Raw genomic sequence first — 13,363 nt, forward strand, 5'->3', positions numbered from 1 at the left:
CCAGCCGCAGCTCTACCCCCACCCTCCCTGCCCCAGCCCCAGCCCAGGGTGCCACCCCGCCCTGCCCCACCCAGTCCCAACCCCAGACGGAGCTCCCTGCAGCAGCACAGACGCAGCCCCCACCTCAGCCCCCTACCACGCCGGTGAGACTGAGTCTCTTCGCATGCCCTCCACTTTTGACTCCCTCCTCCCTCCCGTGCAAACTCCCATCCCTCTGCCTGCCATGTACCAAACCATCCCATCCACATCCACCTTTTCTATCTAATAACTTCATTTTCACCACTGTTTGTAAGCCCCCCCAATCACAATGGGAATATTACACCTCTCATCGTAAGGGAGCAATGATATGTATACGGGGAGGTGTGCATTCGTGTCATAGCCTCAGAGCCCTGCATGCAAAACAAAACAAACCAAAAAAAGTTGTTGCAAACACATCATGACTGTATTTTTTTCTCCCTCTTTGCCCCTGTCCTTCCCTGTCCTTTTTTCCCTCTTTTGTGTTTCAGCTGTCTCAGCCAGGAGCCAGTCTGGATAATCGGGTGCCCACACCAGCCTCAGCCGCCAGCGCCGACCTGCACTCGCAGCATGTTGGAGCAGACCTACCTACCCAAGAGGTCAAAACGGAGACGCACCATGATCAACAGGAATTTGAGGCTGCTGGTGGAAAAACTGAGCCCAAGATGGAGGTGAGCTGTGACTGCAATTTAAAATGAGTAAAAACCTAAACTATAACTTATTTATGCTTATAATTTTAATTAATCTTAATTAAGAGACACCTTATCTGATAGTTGTTCATTAGATCACGACCTGATTTGGATTCACTTTTTTTTTGTGAAGAAAACAACATGCCGCCTACACCATTGGCTGGTTGAAGCTAGTGAGCTGTCCTTGGCTGTCAGCATTACAAAATGCCTTATAAAGCATTTGGTCAACTTAGAATAACAAAGTCAAGGGATTCACAAATAATTGAGCTCATGAGGTTATAAACAAGAAAATCATTATTCTAAAGAGTATTACTGTCATGAGTAGATGGCTATTTCTATTGTTTACATGACTGGTATGAAATGTCTTTTACCTATATGTTTATAGACTGAAGATGAGTCTGCTTCAATGTTGGCCAAGAAGGAAGAGCCAGAGGAAAAGCCGGAGCCCATGGAGGTGGAGGAGAAGAAGCTGGAAATTAAGACGGAACCCAAAGAAGAGGAAGAGGGTGGAGCTAACAGCACAACCACCTCATCCCCATCTCAGTCACGGCGGAAAAGTGAGTCTAGGGCCAGGGGAATGAAAAACTCTGCGTAAACTCTGACTGAGGTTTCCTCAGTAATCAGGGAGGGTTTTAGTTATTGCTGTTAATGTATACAATGATAAAGTCAAAATACCATCATTAGTTGCGCTGACAGAATTATGTCCAGATACTTTGCGATACTTTGAACTTTAATAATAAACTTTGTAATATAGAAACCTACAAAGAGCAGAAGTGCTGGGAAATGTAAATGAAATTGTAGAACTCTGGTACAGTGGGGGAAAAATTGTTATGCTATTGGTTATAATTTGGAAAGAAGTAGTTTTCCCTTATAGGCAAATAATTTGGGGTAGTGTCAAGTAACTAAACGTACAATATAGAAATATTTTTGTTTCCTTTTTTTTCTCTTCACCTTTACCCAAAATTTCCCCTTACCTTGGCTTTCCATTGTATATTTTTCAGTTTTTAAACCCGAGGAGTTGCGCCAGGCTCTGATGCCAACTCTGGAGAGTCTGTACAGGCAGGACCCCGAGTCCCTGCCCTTTAGACAACCAGTAGACCCTATGCTCTTGGGTATCCCGGTATGTAGCAAACAACAGCTGGCTGCTTAAACACAGCAGCACTTGTAGGTGTTTCAAAGTGTTGCTTGTACTTCTGGTGTGAACAGATAATTGAGATGCACCATCTTAACTCTTAATCGTGTAAAACTTTCCTCTTTCTTCTCTCTTTAGGATTACTTTGACATTGTGAAGAATCCAATAGACTTGTCCACAATAAAGCGCAAGCTTGACACAGGCCAGTACCAGGAGCCCTGGCAATATGTGGATGATGTCTGGCTGATGTTCAACAACGCCTGGCTCTACAACCGCAAAACATCCCGTGTCTACAAGTACTGCTCTAAGCTGGCTGAGGTGTTTGAGTCCGAGATTGACCCTGTCATGCAGGGCCTGGGCTACTGCTGTGGGAGAAAGGTGAGATCGAGTGGGTGGACAATAGATTATTGAATGCCTGCAGTTTTATTTCAGGATAATATTCTTTGTCTTCTATAAATAACTGTTTGGATATTGTTTATATTATAAATGTAGTGTTAAACTCTGCTTCTGCTCTCGGTTTAAATTAATGTTTCATTAGGATGAGCCCAAGTTTTACCTGCCCACATTTTGAGTTCTCACTGAAATTTGGCAAAGATTTTCCAAACCAAAGCCAAAACTCTACATTCTAATCTTCAGACTCACTTTTTTCTTGAACAGTTTTATTTGGACCTTCTTGACCTTTCTTGTTGTCTCACTTGTGTTTACAGTACGAGTTCTCCCCTCAAACCCTCTGTTGTTATGGCAAGCAGCTCTGCACCATACCTACTGGAGGCACATACTACAGTTACCAGAACAGGTACCTTTTTATGAATAAATGTACTTAAAGTGTGTTTTGTTCAACTAGGTCAAAAAACAAATGTTGGGTGAGCACATGCTTAATCTCACCGAGGAATCTCATTTGCATTGCACATTTGCATGCACAGTTTTGATGGACCAAAATTGCAACCATTTGAACTGTTGCGCATCCCCTGTGAGCCCGGGTTCTGCTCATCTGTAGCTGTAGTGGGATCGCTGTCATACCAGTTACGGTTTTAATGGCTCTGCCTTCAAGTCCTGGCACAGTATGAGACTTCAAAATGGTTTTGCTCGCATTTATTAACTGTTAGGTTCCAGCGTCATACATTAGAAGAAACACCCAAATGACCATCAGACAAAAAGAAAAACAAGCCATGTGTTAATTGTTTTTTTTTCTCTCGGCATCTGTCAAGGGGACTATGTGAATTCATTGTCGCTGCCCCCTGTGTTGCGTGATGACTGAAAATATAACGCTTTAGTTTAGGCCACAAGCTGCCTTCCCCATCATTCTCTTCTCAGTAGAATTCAGCACATTGCTTTACACAGTGTACCTTGCACCCCCTCCTGTATAAACTGTGGAACTGCAGCGTTTTTGAGCAGCGCAACAGCACGGCATGAGACTCCTGCAGCGCAGTCCATTTACACTCTCAATAGGAGTTCAGGGAATCCCCGCTCTATATAAAAATCTAGTGTTATTTTGTACAATTTGCCTGGGCACACTCAATCCTATAGCTTAACATCAACTTTTGCAATATGACTCACATTTGAATACAACGATAATCTTGTATCCTGGTATCTTTATCATTTTTAACGTGCTGAATGTGTGTTTGTTTGGTTTTTTTTTCTTGCAGGTATCATTTCTGTGAAAAATGTTTCAATGAGATCCAAGGGGATAGTGTGACGTTAGGAGATGATCCTGCACAACCACAGACGTAAGTAAAACACTGGCTTCTGCAGATCTTTAAAATCCTACAACACTAAATTCATTCTAATAGAAAAACAATCCCTTAAAATGTCTCTTAAAATACAGAAACTAAATCAACATCAAGATTTTGCTTCATGGTTGAAATCTGTACCAGACATGCATAAGAGGGAGATTTTGTCAGTGTTCAGTGTTTCCAACTTGGGAATCGGCACAGTGTAATCCCACATGATGTTTCCAGACTCCAATATTTCCTGTTTGGATACATCCAGTTTGTTGCACACACCTTGGTCAAACCACAGAAAACAACTGCAATCCAAGATCATAATATTTTTGTTCTCAAAATTTAAAAAAAGTGAAGTTAACAATTTGTTTCAGCAGAATTGCTTCGTAGTTAAGATGCGAACATGCACTGAAATATTGACAACATCTCTAGCTTTAAAACCATCTTAATGTGAACACATTGCTTGAAAAAAGATTTTACTATTCAATATCTGTGTTATTTATCTACTATTTTATAGTCACGGTATTACTTGGTTAACTTTTTCTGGTCGTTTTGCCCACACTTTAGGAGGATATCGAAAGACCAGTTTGAGCGGAAGAAGAACGATGTCCTCGACCCTGAACCGTAAGTCAACACAAACCACACACCCTTCAGTGAAAGGAACTCAGAATGGTCGGTCTTTGCTTCTTTTCCCAGAGTTAATCTCTGATGCCTTTTTCTGTTCATGTGTTGCTGATCATGTCTTTAAACAGTTTTTTCCCCTGCCACCCACATCTGGCTTTGTTTTGGTGTGTTTTTTTTCTGCACAGTCTGCATATTTTCTCTCTGATCAATCTCTTTGGTTTCAGTGAAGCCCAAGGGCAGCTCAGCAGCACCACCTGCTGAGTGTAACTTGATGTCGAAGTTCTCTCTTTCTAGTGAGGGCTTGGATTAGAGAGCACAGGTCATAAAGTAGCTGTCTTTTAGATTGGTCACTGTGATTTTTAGATATGTTGCACAAATGTTATGCTAAACCTCCCACAAAGGCGCTCTTGTATTGGCTGGCTTGCACGAGCGTAACGACTGGAGGAACATTGACGTGAATGACGATCTCTATGTTGCTTGCTGCCCGAGCAGTAAAGATGTCAACATTCATACAAATGATAACCACGGGGAAACACGACTGGAATAGTGTGTATTTTGTAACGATGTGTGAGAACTGAGTGATATTTTAGTTCTGTTAAATTTTGTGTGCGTTTCTTTTTTTGTATTTGCATTTTCTTTGGTTTTAAATTTGAAAAGTGAAAGCATCCCATGCTAACTCCACACAGAGGGTTCTCTCTCTGTACTCTGGCTTCCTCCCAAAGTCCAAAGATATGTGTTGGGTTCGTTGGGGATGTGAAAATGGTGATTCAGAATTAGCTGTCGATGAGAATCCACAAACAGTTTTCCATCTCTTTGTGATTCCCTGCAACAGACTAGTGATGTGTCCAGCGTTAAGCCCACCTTGTGGCCCGTGACAGCTGGAATAAGCTACAGCCCCACTGATGATGATGAATATTAACGATTTTTTTCTATGTTTTCTTTTTTTAAGGTTTGTTGAATGTAAAGATTGTGGACGGAAGATGCACCAAATATGCGTCTTACACTACGAGGTCATTTGGCCATCTGGGTGAGAATTTTGACCGCCGTTGATTTTGTACATTTTTGCAAATTTGTATTTCCGCTAACAGTGTGTTTAACCTCCCTCTGTATGATATGTTGTTTTTTTCCTCAGATTTATCTGTGACAACTGTTTGAAGAAAAGTGGAAAAACACGAAAGGAAAACAAGTTCTCAGCAAGAAGTTAGTACTCCTTCCTGTTTCAGATGTGAAGTCTTTGGTTCATCTTTCACGGCTATTTATTTTTGGATTTTTCAGAATGTCAGCAGATTATTGAAGATTTGTCTTAACAAGCTAAGACTTCCTCCATGTGCCCATGGTCTCAGTGTGGTGTTAGCCTTGTAGTTTAATTATCAGTTTAGGCCTGGAGGACCATATCTGACTTTGATGGAATATGTTAGTGACATATTGGTGATCTGAAGTTTTATAGTCGATAGACCATCGATAGTGTCCTAATGTTGTTGTTCTCTCCATGCTGCAGGTTGTGTACTTTTTCCTGGAAAAATGAAGCTCCTGCTTCAGGAAACAGATTTGACCCTTTTCAAACTTCTGCCTTGTGCTTGTCTGTTGTAGGGCTGCAAGCAACACGACTGGGAACGTACATAGAGGACCGTGTGAATAAATACTTGAAGCGACAAAACCACCCAGAGGCTGGGGAAGTGTTTGTACGAGTGGTGGCAAGCTCTGATAAAACGGTGGAGATTAAACCAGGCATGAAAGCTAGGTAAGACCATCATTAACAGAGGAGAAAGAGGGATAGGATGTTTGGATATTCGAATTTTAAAAACAATGTTTTCCATTGAAAGTAACATATTTTGTACTTGTCTACTAGGGTTGCCTTAGTCAAATAAATGAACAACCAAAGAGTCAACAGTTTGGGTGAGGGTAGCCAAACCTCCTTAATTTGTAGATAAGCTGGCAAGGCTTGTGTTTTTCCCTAGCTTATTTTAATTGCCATAAAGAATGCAATGTCCTCTATAAAGATTTTACACCCACTCAGAGTAATTGTGAAACATGCCTGTTTGATGAGATGTCGTGCACACCCTCCTAGGAGGCCTTACGGTGTTGTTAGATTCACCATGGGATCAAAGTCAACAATGCGTGTCCTATCTTTGCAGGGAGGAGTCCCTACTCCAAGAGCCTGTTATCTTAAAGTTAAATGATTTAAGGCTTTTAGCTTTTTATTGACTAAAGGCAACTTGACTTGAATCGTCCCATTGTGTTCTTCACATCTGCTGAAAGCTACTGGCTTTCCACGTCTGTCACTGATTTTAACAGATGTGAAGAACACAGTGGGACGATTCAAGTCATATTTTCATGGCTATACATTTTAATATTTCCTTTTGTTGGTTTCAACAGGTTTGTAGATACAGGTGAAATGCCAGAGGCCTTTCCTTATAGAACCAAAGCACTTTTCGCATTTGAGGAAATTGATGGTGTAGACGTGTGCTTCTTCGGCATGCACGTACAGGAGTATGGCTCTGAGTGCCCATTCCCCAACACTAGGTCTGTGCATTCAATTATGTCACACAGCAATAAATAATAACTTTTCTTTGCGGTTTTCTGTGGTTCACGTAAGATTGACCTTGTCTTCTTTCTTTTTAACCTTTGCAGACGGGTCTACATATCATACCTTGACAGTATTCACTTCTTCAGACCTCGGATTCTACGAACAGCCGTTTACCATGAGATCCTTATTGGCTATCTAGAATATGTCAAGAAACTTGGGTAAGGCTCACTCTATTCTTTGTCTGTTCTTCCTGACGACTTGCACAACTGGCAAAAGCCTCAGTAGATCCAGGTCTCGGGGTAACGTCATCACTGTCTCTTTGGCCTGACTTACTGTTCACGTGTGTTCACAGATATGCCCAGGCCCACATCTGGGCATGTCCTCCCAGTGAAGGTGACGACTACATCTTTCACTGCCATCCTCCTGACCAGAAGATCCCCAAGCCTAAAAGACTGCAGGAGTGGTACAGGAAGATGTTGGACAAGGCTTTTGCTGAGAGGATCCTGCATGACTACAAGGTAACAAGGCGGAATGAAGGACGGCATATTATTACTAGAGATGGCACAATACCACTTTTTTTATGTCCGATACCGATATCATAAATTTGGATATCGGTCGACACCGATATCACTCTGATATAGTGTTTTTTTAACAATAAAACATAAAAATTTTTATATATATATATATATAGTGTAATATTATTATAGATATATGATAGATAGATGATAGATAGATATAGATACTTCCTCTGAGATGAAATGCTGGTTTGGTAGCGAGGCTACAAATACACCATCACGTGATGCATACTTCTACGGTTATGAGCCGAGTTACGCCATGTTGCAAGTTTTGTGAGGTGCTTTTTTGATATTTAATGGATCGGGTTACATTTTTTATTTCTCTCTGATATCCGATCCAGTAATTTACGTCAGTATCGGACCGATACGTAATATCGGATCGGTCCATCTCTAATTATTACCACATAAAAGCTAAAGTGACCAAATTATAAAGGGCAGATGATAATGTTATTGACTACTGAGGTCTTTGTTATATTAATCAGATGTCTCACTAGCTGTTGTTGGGATTAACCCAGTGTTTTCCATCCGTCTCTCAGGATATCTTCAAACAGGCAACTGAAGACCGACTGACCAGCGCCAATGAGCTTCCTTACTTTGAAGGTGACTTCTGGCCTAATGTGCTTGAAGAGAGCATCAAGGAGCTGGAGCAGGAGGAAGAAGAGCGGAAGAAGGAGGAGAACACAGCTGCCTCTGAAACTCCAGAGGTATGATTATTATATGAAGGTTTGATGTAGTAGAGCAGCAGAAACTCCACTGTCTTGTATTGTGTTACTATCTTTGTCTTTCCATTGCAGGTGAATGATTCGATATAAGGAGTTTAAAGAATTAAAAAATGTATTTTTATGTACTACTACCTTAAACATAGGGATATTTGAATCAAAATAATTTCAGTGGAATTTAATGAGATTAAGGTGACATCAAACCAAGGCAGAGAGTAACTAATGAACTGTGAAAATTTGTGCACTCTGTGCTAAGTTTTAGCACTGGAAACAGTGAGAATATATAATGATGGAATAATTCATACATAACATGTTTTCTTTAATATATTTTTTAGGGAACACCAAGTGACAGTAAAAACGCTAAGAAGAAGAACAACAAGAAGACCAATAAAAACAAGAGCAGCGTGAGCCGAGCCAATAAGAAGAAGCCTGGGATGCCAAATGTAGCTAATGATTTGTCTCAGAAGTTGTATGCCACCATGGAGAAGCATAAAGAGGTCAGACTTGTTTCTTGTTTTTTTGTTTTTTTTTTGTGGTAGTGAAAATTGGGAGGTGATGAACAATAATTTTATGGATGTGATCAAAAGGTTAACTAGTGGGAAACAGTCCGAATAACGAAAGTAAGTCATGCTTTATTTTGATTTTTTTCCCCCCTCTCCTTTACTTAAGGTGTTCTTCGTGATTCACCTTCATTCTGGGCCCATGGTCAACACTTTGCCGCCCATCGTGGACCCCGACCCATTGCTCTCCTGTGACCTGATGGATGGCCGTGATGCCTTCCTGACTCTGGCAAGGGACAAGCACTGGGAGTTCAGCTCCCTCAGGAGGTGCAAGTGGAGCACCATGTGCATGCTTGTTGAACTGCACAACCAGGGACAGGATCGCTTTGTCTATACTTGTAACGAGTGCAAGCACCACGTGGAGACACGCTACCATTGCACTGTGTGCGAGGTTAGTTTCCACTGCACTGTTGTTTTTACACTCGATTATTTTGTGTCAGTTTGGAACTAGGGAGAAAAAAAAAAAGGATGATTGGAAGTGGAAATCTGTCAGATACGTGGAATGACGTACATGAACTGAGTAAACTTTTTACTTTACCATCTTTGGTTGGACTTTAATTACTATGTCCCCTTTTCTTCTTTTTTCCCTCTTAGGACTTTGATCTTTGCATTAATTGCTACAACACAAAGGGCCATGAGCACCAGATGGTCAAGTGGGGTCTTGGCCTGGATGATGATAACAACAGCCAGAGTGGGGAGGCCTCCAAGAGCCCACAGGAGAGCCGGCGTTTAAGTATTCAACGGTGCATTCAGTCCCTGGTCCATGCTTGTCAGTGTCGCAATGCCAACTGCTCTCTGCCGTCCTGCCAGAAGATGAAGCGAGTGGTACAGCACACCAAGGGTTGCAAACGCAAAACCAACGGTGGCTGTCCTGTATGTAAGCAGCTTATTGCTTTATGCTGTTATCACGCAAAGCACTGCCAGGAGAACAAGTGTCCTGTCCCGTTCTGCCTGAACATCAAGCACAAGCTTCGCCAGCAGCAGCTGCAGCACAGGCTCCAGCAGGCCCAGTTGATGAGGAGAAGAATGGCCACCATGCAATGCAGAACCATGCCGCTACCATCCCCACCGCCATCAGCTGCCCCTAGCACTCCCACTTCCCACACTCAGCCCAGCACTCCCCAAACACCCCAGCAGCCTCTTTCCAACCAGCCGCAGACCCCCAACTCAGCAGGCGTCATGTCCCCGTCTTTCTCCAATGCACCTCGCACTGCCCAAGCTCAGGCACCGGTGTCTCAGGGCAAACCTGGGCCCCAGGCCTCCCCTCTACACCAGCAGCAGTCCCCTCTCCCTCAGCCCCCCCAACCATCACAGCAGCTATCTCAGCAGCCACCTCCCATCGCTGCAGTCAAGATGGCACAGCGCATCGAAATGATGGCGCAGGCCCAGCAGAACCAGCGGAACTACCGTGTCAACGTGAATGGTTTGCCCATGAATCCCCAGCAGCCACAACAGCGCATGACGGCACCAATGCAGCCAGCAATGCAGATGGTGCCTGGGCCCCGGGGACCACCAGTCATGCAACCTGGTATGGCCACTGGACAGTGGGGTGGAGCTTCAGGCCCCATCCAGCCAGGTCAAACTCAACAACCAGGTCTTGTTCCAGGCCAGTCCCCACAGCAGCCCATGGCCATGCAGCGAGCCATGATGCCACCAGGGCAGCAACCCCAGCAAAGCCAGAGGATACTGATACCACAGCAGCCCGGTGCCCGGCCACAGACTCCCCAGAGAGCTGGAGCTATACCTCCAAATGCTCTGCAGGACCTCCTCCGCACCCTAAAGTCTCCCAGCTCACCCCAGCAGCAGCAGCAAGTTCTAAACATCCTCAAATCAAACCCTCAGCTAATGGCTGCGTTCATTAAACAGCGAACAGCCAAGTACCATGCCAACCAGCCGCAGCAGCAACAACAACCGCAACAGCAGCAACAAGCAGGCCAACAACAGCAGCCTGGCATGCCAGCAATGCAGAATATGGCTATGTCTGGAGGGGCAGTGCAAAGGACGGGGATGCCACCACAGCAACCACAGCAGCCTCAAGTGCAGGGCATGGCTGCATTAGGGACTCAAGGGCAGCTGAACACCGCGCACAATGCAAACCCCCAGATCCAGGAGATTTTCCGCAGGCAACTCTTATTGCAGCAGCAGCAGCAGCAGCAGCAACAGCAGCAACAGCAGGGAGTGTTACCACAGAGCCACCCGGGTCAGTTTGCTGCTCAGTCGCAGGGTACAACACCCACCTACTCCCAGCTCCGAATGCAACAGCAACAACAGCAGCAAATGCAAATGCAGGCAGGGGCACCTGGAGGCCCCATGGGTCAGCTCCCACCAATGGCTCAGATGGCCCAGTCTGGCATGGGGATGGACTCGACCCAAAATTTACTGCATCAACGACTGCTTCAGCAGCAGCAGCAACTTCCCCAGCAGCAGGCTGTCCTAAAGCAGCAGATGGGCTCCCCTGGCCAACCAAGCCCCATGAGCCCTCAAACCCACCTCCTGGCTGGGCAGACTCAAGGCGGAGCCCACCTCCCCAGCCAACCTGCTTTAGCCAACGCCCTCAGCAACCAGGTCCGCTCCCCAGCACCAGTCCAGTCCCCTTGTCCACCCTCGCAGCAGCCCCCACATTCCAGTCCTTCGCCGCAGGTCCAGAACCAGCCCCAACCCTCACCTCAGCACCCACCCCCACCCCACTCGGGTTCACCCCACACAGGGCTTGGGGGCCCACTGCAGTCGATGGAGCAAGGACACTTGGGGACACCAGAACAAAGCGCCATGCTACCGCAGCTTAATACGCCCAACAGAGGAGGGCTGAGCAATGACTTGGGGATGGTAGGAGATGCTACAGGGGACACTCTGGAGAAGTTTGTGGAGGGATTGTAGCATTTCTGCTGGGAACTAAAGAACATATTGTCACTCCCACGGACCTGTCCTCCCACTCCTCTTCCTCGTTTTCCCTCAAACTCTTTATCCCGTTAGAGGGCTTTGTTTGTTCTTTGTAAGGCTGACAACGGTTTTTGTACTGACATGTAAAAAGTTTCAAACGTTGCAACAAAACAAGAAAATTTGGTTCATTTAAAATAAAAAATAAAAAATTCAAAACCTTTAGGGAATGTAATTGTTTCCTAACCCTAAATGGTAGGTATTTCTTCCTTGGGATGTTGAGGGATTTGCAAGTTGCTTCTTAAAATGAAATTAAAGTCACAAAGAATATATTTTTTTGGTTGAGACCAAATGTGTTCAGTACTCATTTTTTTAAAAAAATTTTGTTTGTTTGATTTCTTGTTTTTTGGGGGGGTTGTTTGTTTATGGGTTCATGCCTTTCTTTCTTTTTTTTCTTTTTCTTTCTTTCTTTCTTTCTTTTTTTTTTTTTTACAAAAATGTAAAGTTGCATTATATTATTCATATCTTTATTTTGTACCTTTTGAGAATTTTTGTTTCTTTTTTGTTTCTTTTTTTTCTTTTTTTGGAAACTGTAAAATATTTTGTCTCTGAATTGGGCCAGGTTTTTGTTATCTTCACAAGCTGTCATTCCTGGCAATTGTAATCTAGTGTTGTACTATTACTGCAAGAAGATGCGTTCAGGGACAATGACCGCTCCCATTCTTTTTGTGTGTATGAAGAGCACTCATTTGTATTAAAGTAGGAAATGGCCTGCAGCAGTTTGTGTAAACAGGCATGTATGCAGGAGCACATGAAGACACTGACACAAACCCTCACCGTCACTAAAGCCGCGTTTCCACCACAGGAACTTTTACCAGGGACTAGGGACCATACTTTCAGTTACGTTTGGGGTAATTATTTAACCCCCCACCAAAAAGGTCCCTGCTTTGGGTGGTTTTGAAGCGTTGAACATTTCTGATTGGAGTACCCGTCTTTACCACCAACTCCAGGGTGTAAAAGCAGCCGTCTCTTTTTATTATGTCAGCGGATTTATTTTTTTATTTTATTTTTTTTCTTTTGCTTAATTTTCACGGGCCTTTTAAACATTTTTTTATTTCCTTGGAAACAAAAATTTCTGTGACTACGACTTCCGGGTACTTTTGGGTGGACACGCGGCTTAGGAGATATACAGCTGATTGGTTCACCAATAAGGACTGCAGCCTACAACTCAGTGGCCTGGAATTTGGAAACGTCTTGCAGGTGTAGAAAGTTGTTGCTTTGACATTAAAAAGAATTTGTCATACTTTTTGTCATACAAATGTTGTAAAGTGTAAAGAGATTGTGAGAAAGAGACCAGCCCCCTAAGCTGAGGTGGAATGAGCAGTGGTTGTTTGTAGGCAATGTCTCTGATGATGCCCAGTTCTCCAAATTTTACACTAAGTTGTGTGCTATCAGGGGATGATGGGCACATTTGAGATTCACCTGGAGGAGAACTAAATGTCATCAACCCTCATTCCTCTCACAAAAAAAAAAACTTGAATTAGGGGGATTTACTTTTTCTCCTATTGTAAATCAAGTTAAGCAAAATACTATAGATATAAGGAAGAGCAAATGAAATCACTGTATAAACTGGTAAAAGACTCATTTCTTACTTATATACCATATTGTTAAATAAACTGTGTGCAACAGAAGAACTCCAGTACTCTGTTGACTAAATAATGAGGCATCACTTCCTCCTGTTGGTGTGTATTCATTTGTTTCCGGTGTTACATTACCAGCAACGACTGTTCGGTTTTCATGTCACCTAAAATAACATTTATTTTAACTTTAGTCCTCATCCTGAACTTTTAAAAAGATGGAGTTGAATTGTTGTGTTTAGTAAAATGATATGTATCGATGCAGCACTTTACAAATAGTGACCGAT

The 13,363-nt window shown here is 43.4% G+C and overlaps 1 protein-coding gene across 3 annotated transcripts in view; it reads left to right on the top strand.

Moving 5' to 3' along the window:
* The window catches only part of crebbpa (CREB binding protein a), a 68,759-nt gene extending 55,596 nt beyond the window's left edge, over nucleotides 1-13,163 (top strand). For all 3 annotated transcript variants that reach the window (XM_042224546.1, XM_042224545.1, XM_042224547.1), the window contains 17 exons: nucleotides 507-686; nucleotides 1,090-1,261; nucleotides 1,706-1,824; nucleotides 1,975-2,214; nucleotides 2,544-2,632; nucleotides 3,483-3,563; nucleotides 4,125-4,181; nucleotides 5,131-5,208; nucleotides 5,314-5,381; nucleotides 5,772-5,922; nucleotides 6,558-6,704; nucleotides 6,813-6,926; nucleotides 7,061-7,226; nucleotides 7,820-7,987; nucleotides 8,338-8,499; nucleotides 8,672-8,953; nucleotides 9,157-13,163. In XM_042224546.1, coding sequence (XP_042080480.1) covers nucleotides 507-686; nucleotides 1,090-1,261; nucleotides 1,706-1,824; nucleotides 1,975-2,214; nucleotides 2,544-2,632; nucleotides 3,483-3,563; nucleotides 4,125-4,181; nucleotides 5,131-5,208; nucleotides 5,314-5,381; nucleotides 5,772-5,922; nucleotides 6,558-6,704; nucleotides 6,813-6,926; nucleotides 7,061-7,226; nucleotides 7,820-7,987; nucleotides 8,338-8,499; nucleotides 8,672-8,953; nucleotides 9,157-11,439 — 4,557 coding nt within the window. In that variant the 3' untranslated portion in view covers nucleotides 11,440-13,163. The remainder of the gene's footprint in view (nucleotides 1-506; nucleotides 687-1,089; nucleotides 1,262-1,705; nucleotides 1,825-1,974; nucleotides 2,215-2,543; nucleotides 2,633-3,482; nucleotides 3,564-4,124; nucleotides 4,182-5,130; nucleotides 5,209-5,313; nucleotides 5,382-5,771; nucleotides 5,923-6,557; nucleotides 6,705-6,812; nucleotides 6,927-7,060; nucleotides 7,227-7,819; nucleotides 7,988-8,337; nucleotides 8,500-8,671; nucleotides 8,954-9,156) is intronic.
* Nucleotides 13,164-13,363: the final 200 nt, after the last annotated feature.

The sequence above is a fragment of the Haplochromis burtoni genome, unplaced genomic scaffold (assembly GCF_018398535.1).
Source record: "Haplochromis burtoni strain Fernald_Lab_line unplaced genomic scaffold, NCSU_Asbu1 Contig_140, whole genome shotgun sequence".
In the NCBI taxonomy this organism is placed as follows: domain Eukaryota; kingdom Metazoa; phylum Chordata; class Actinopteri; order Cichliformes; family Cichlidae; genus Haplochromis; species Haplochromis burtoni.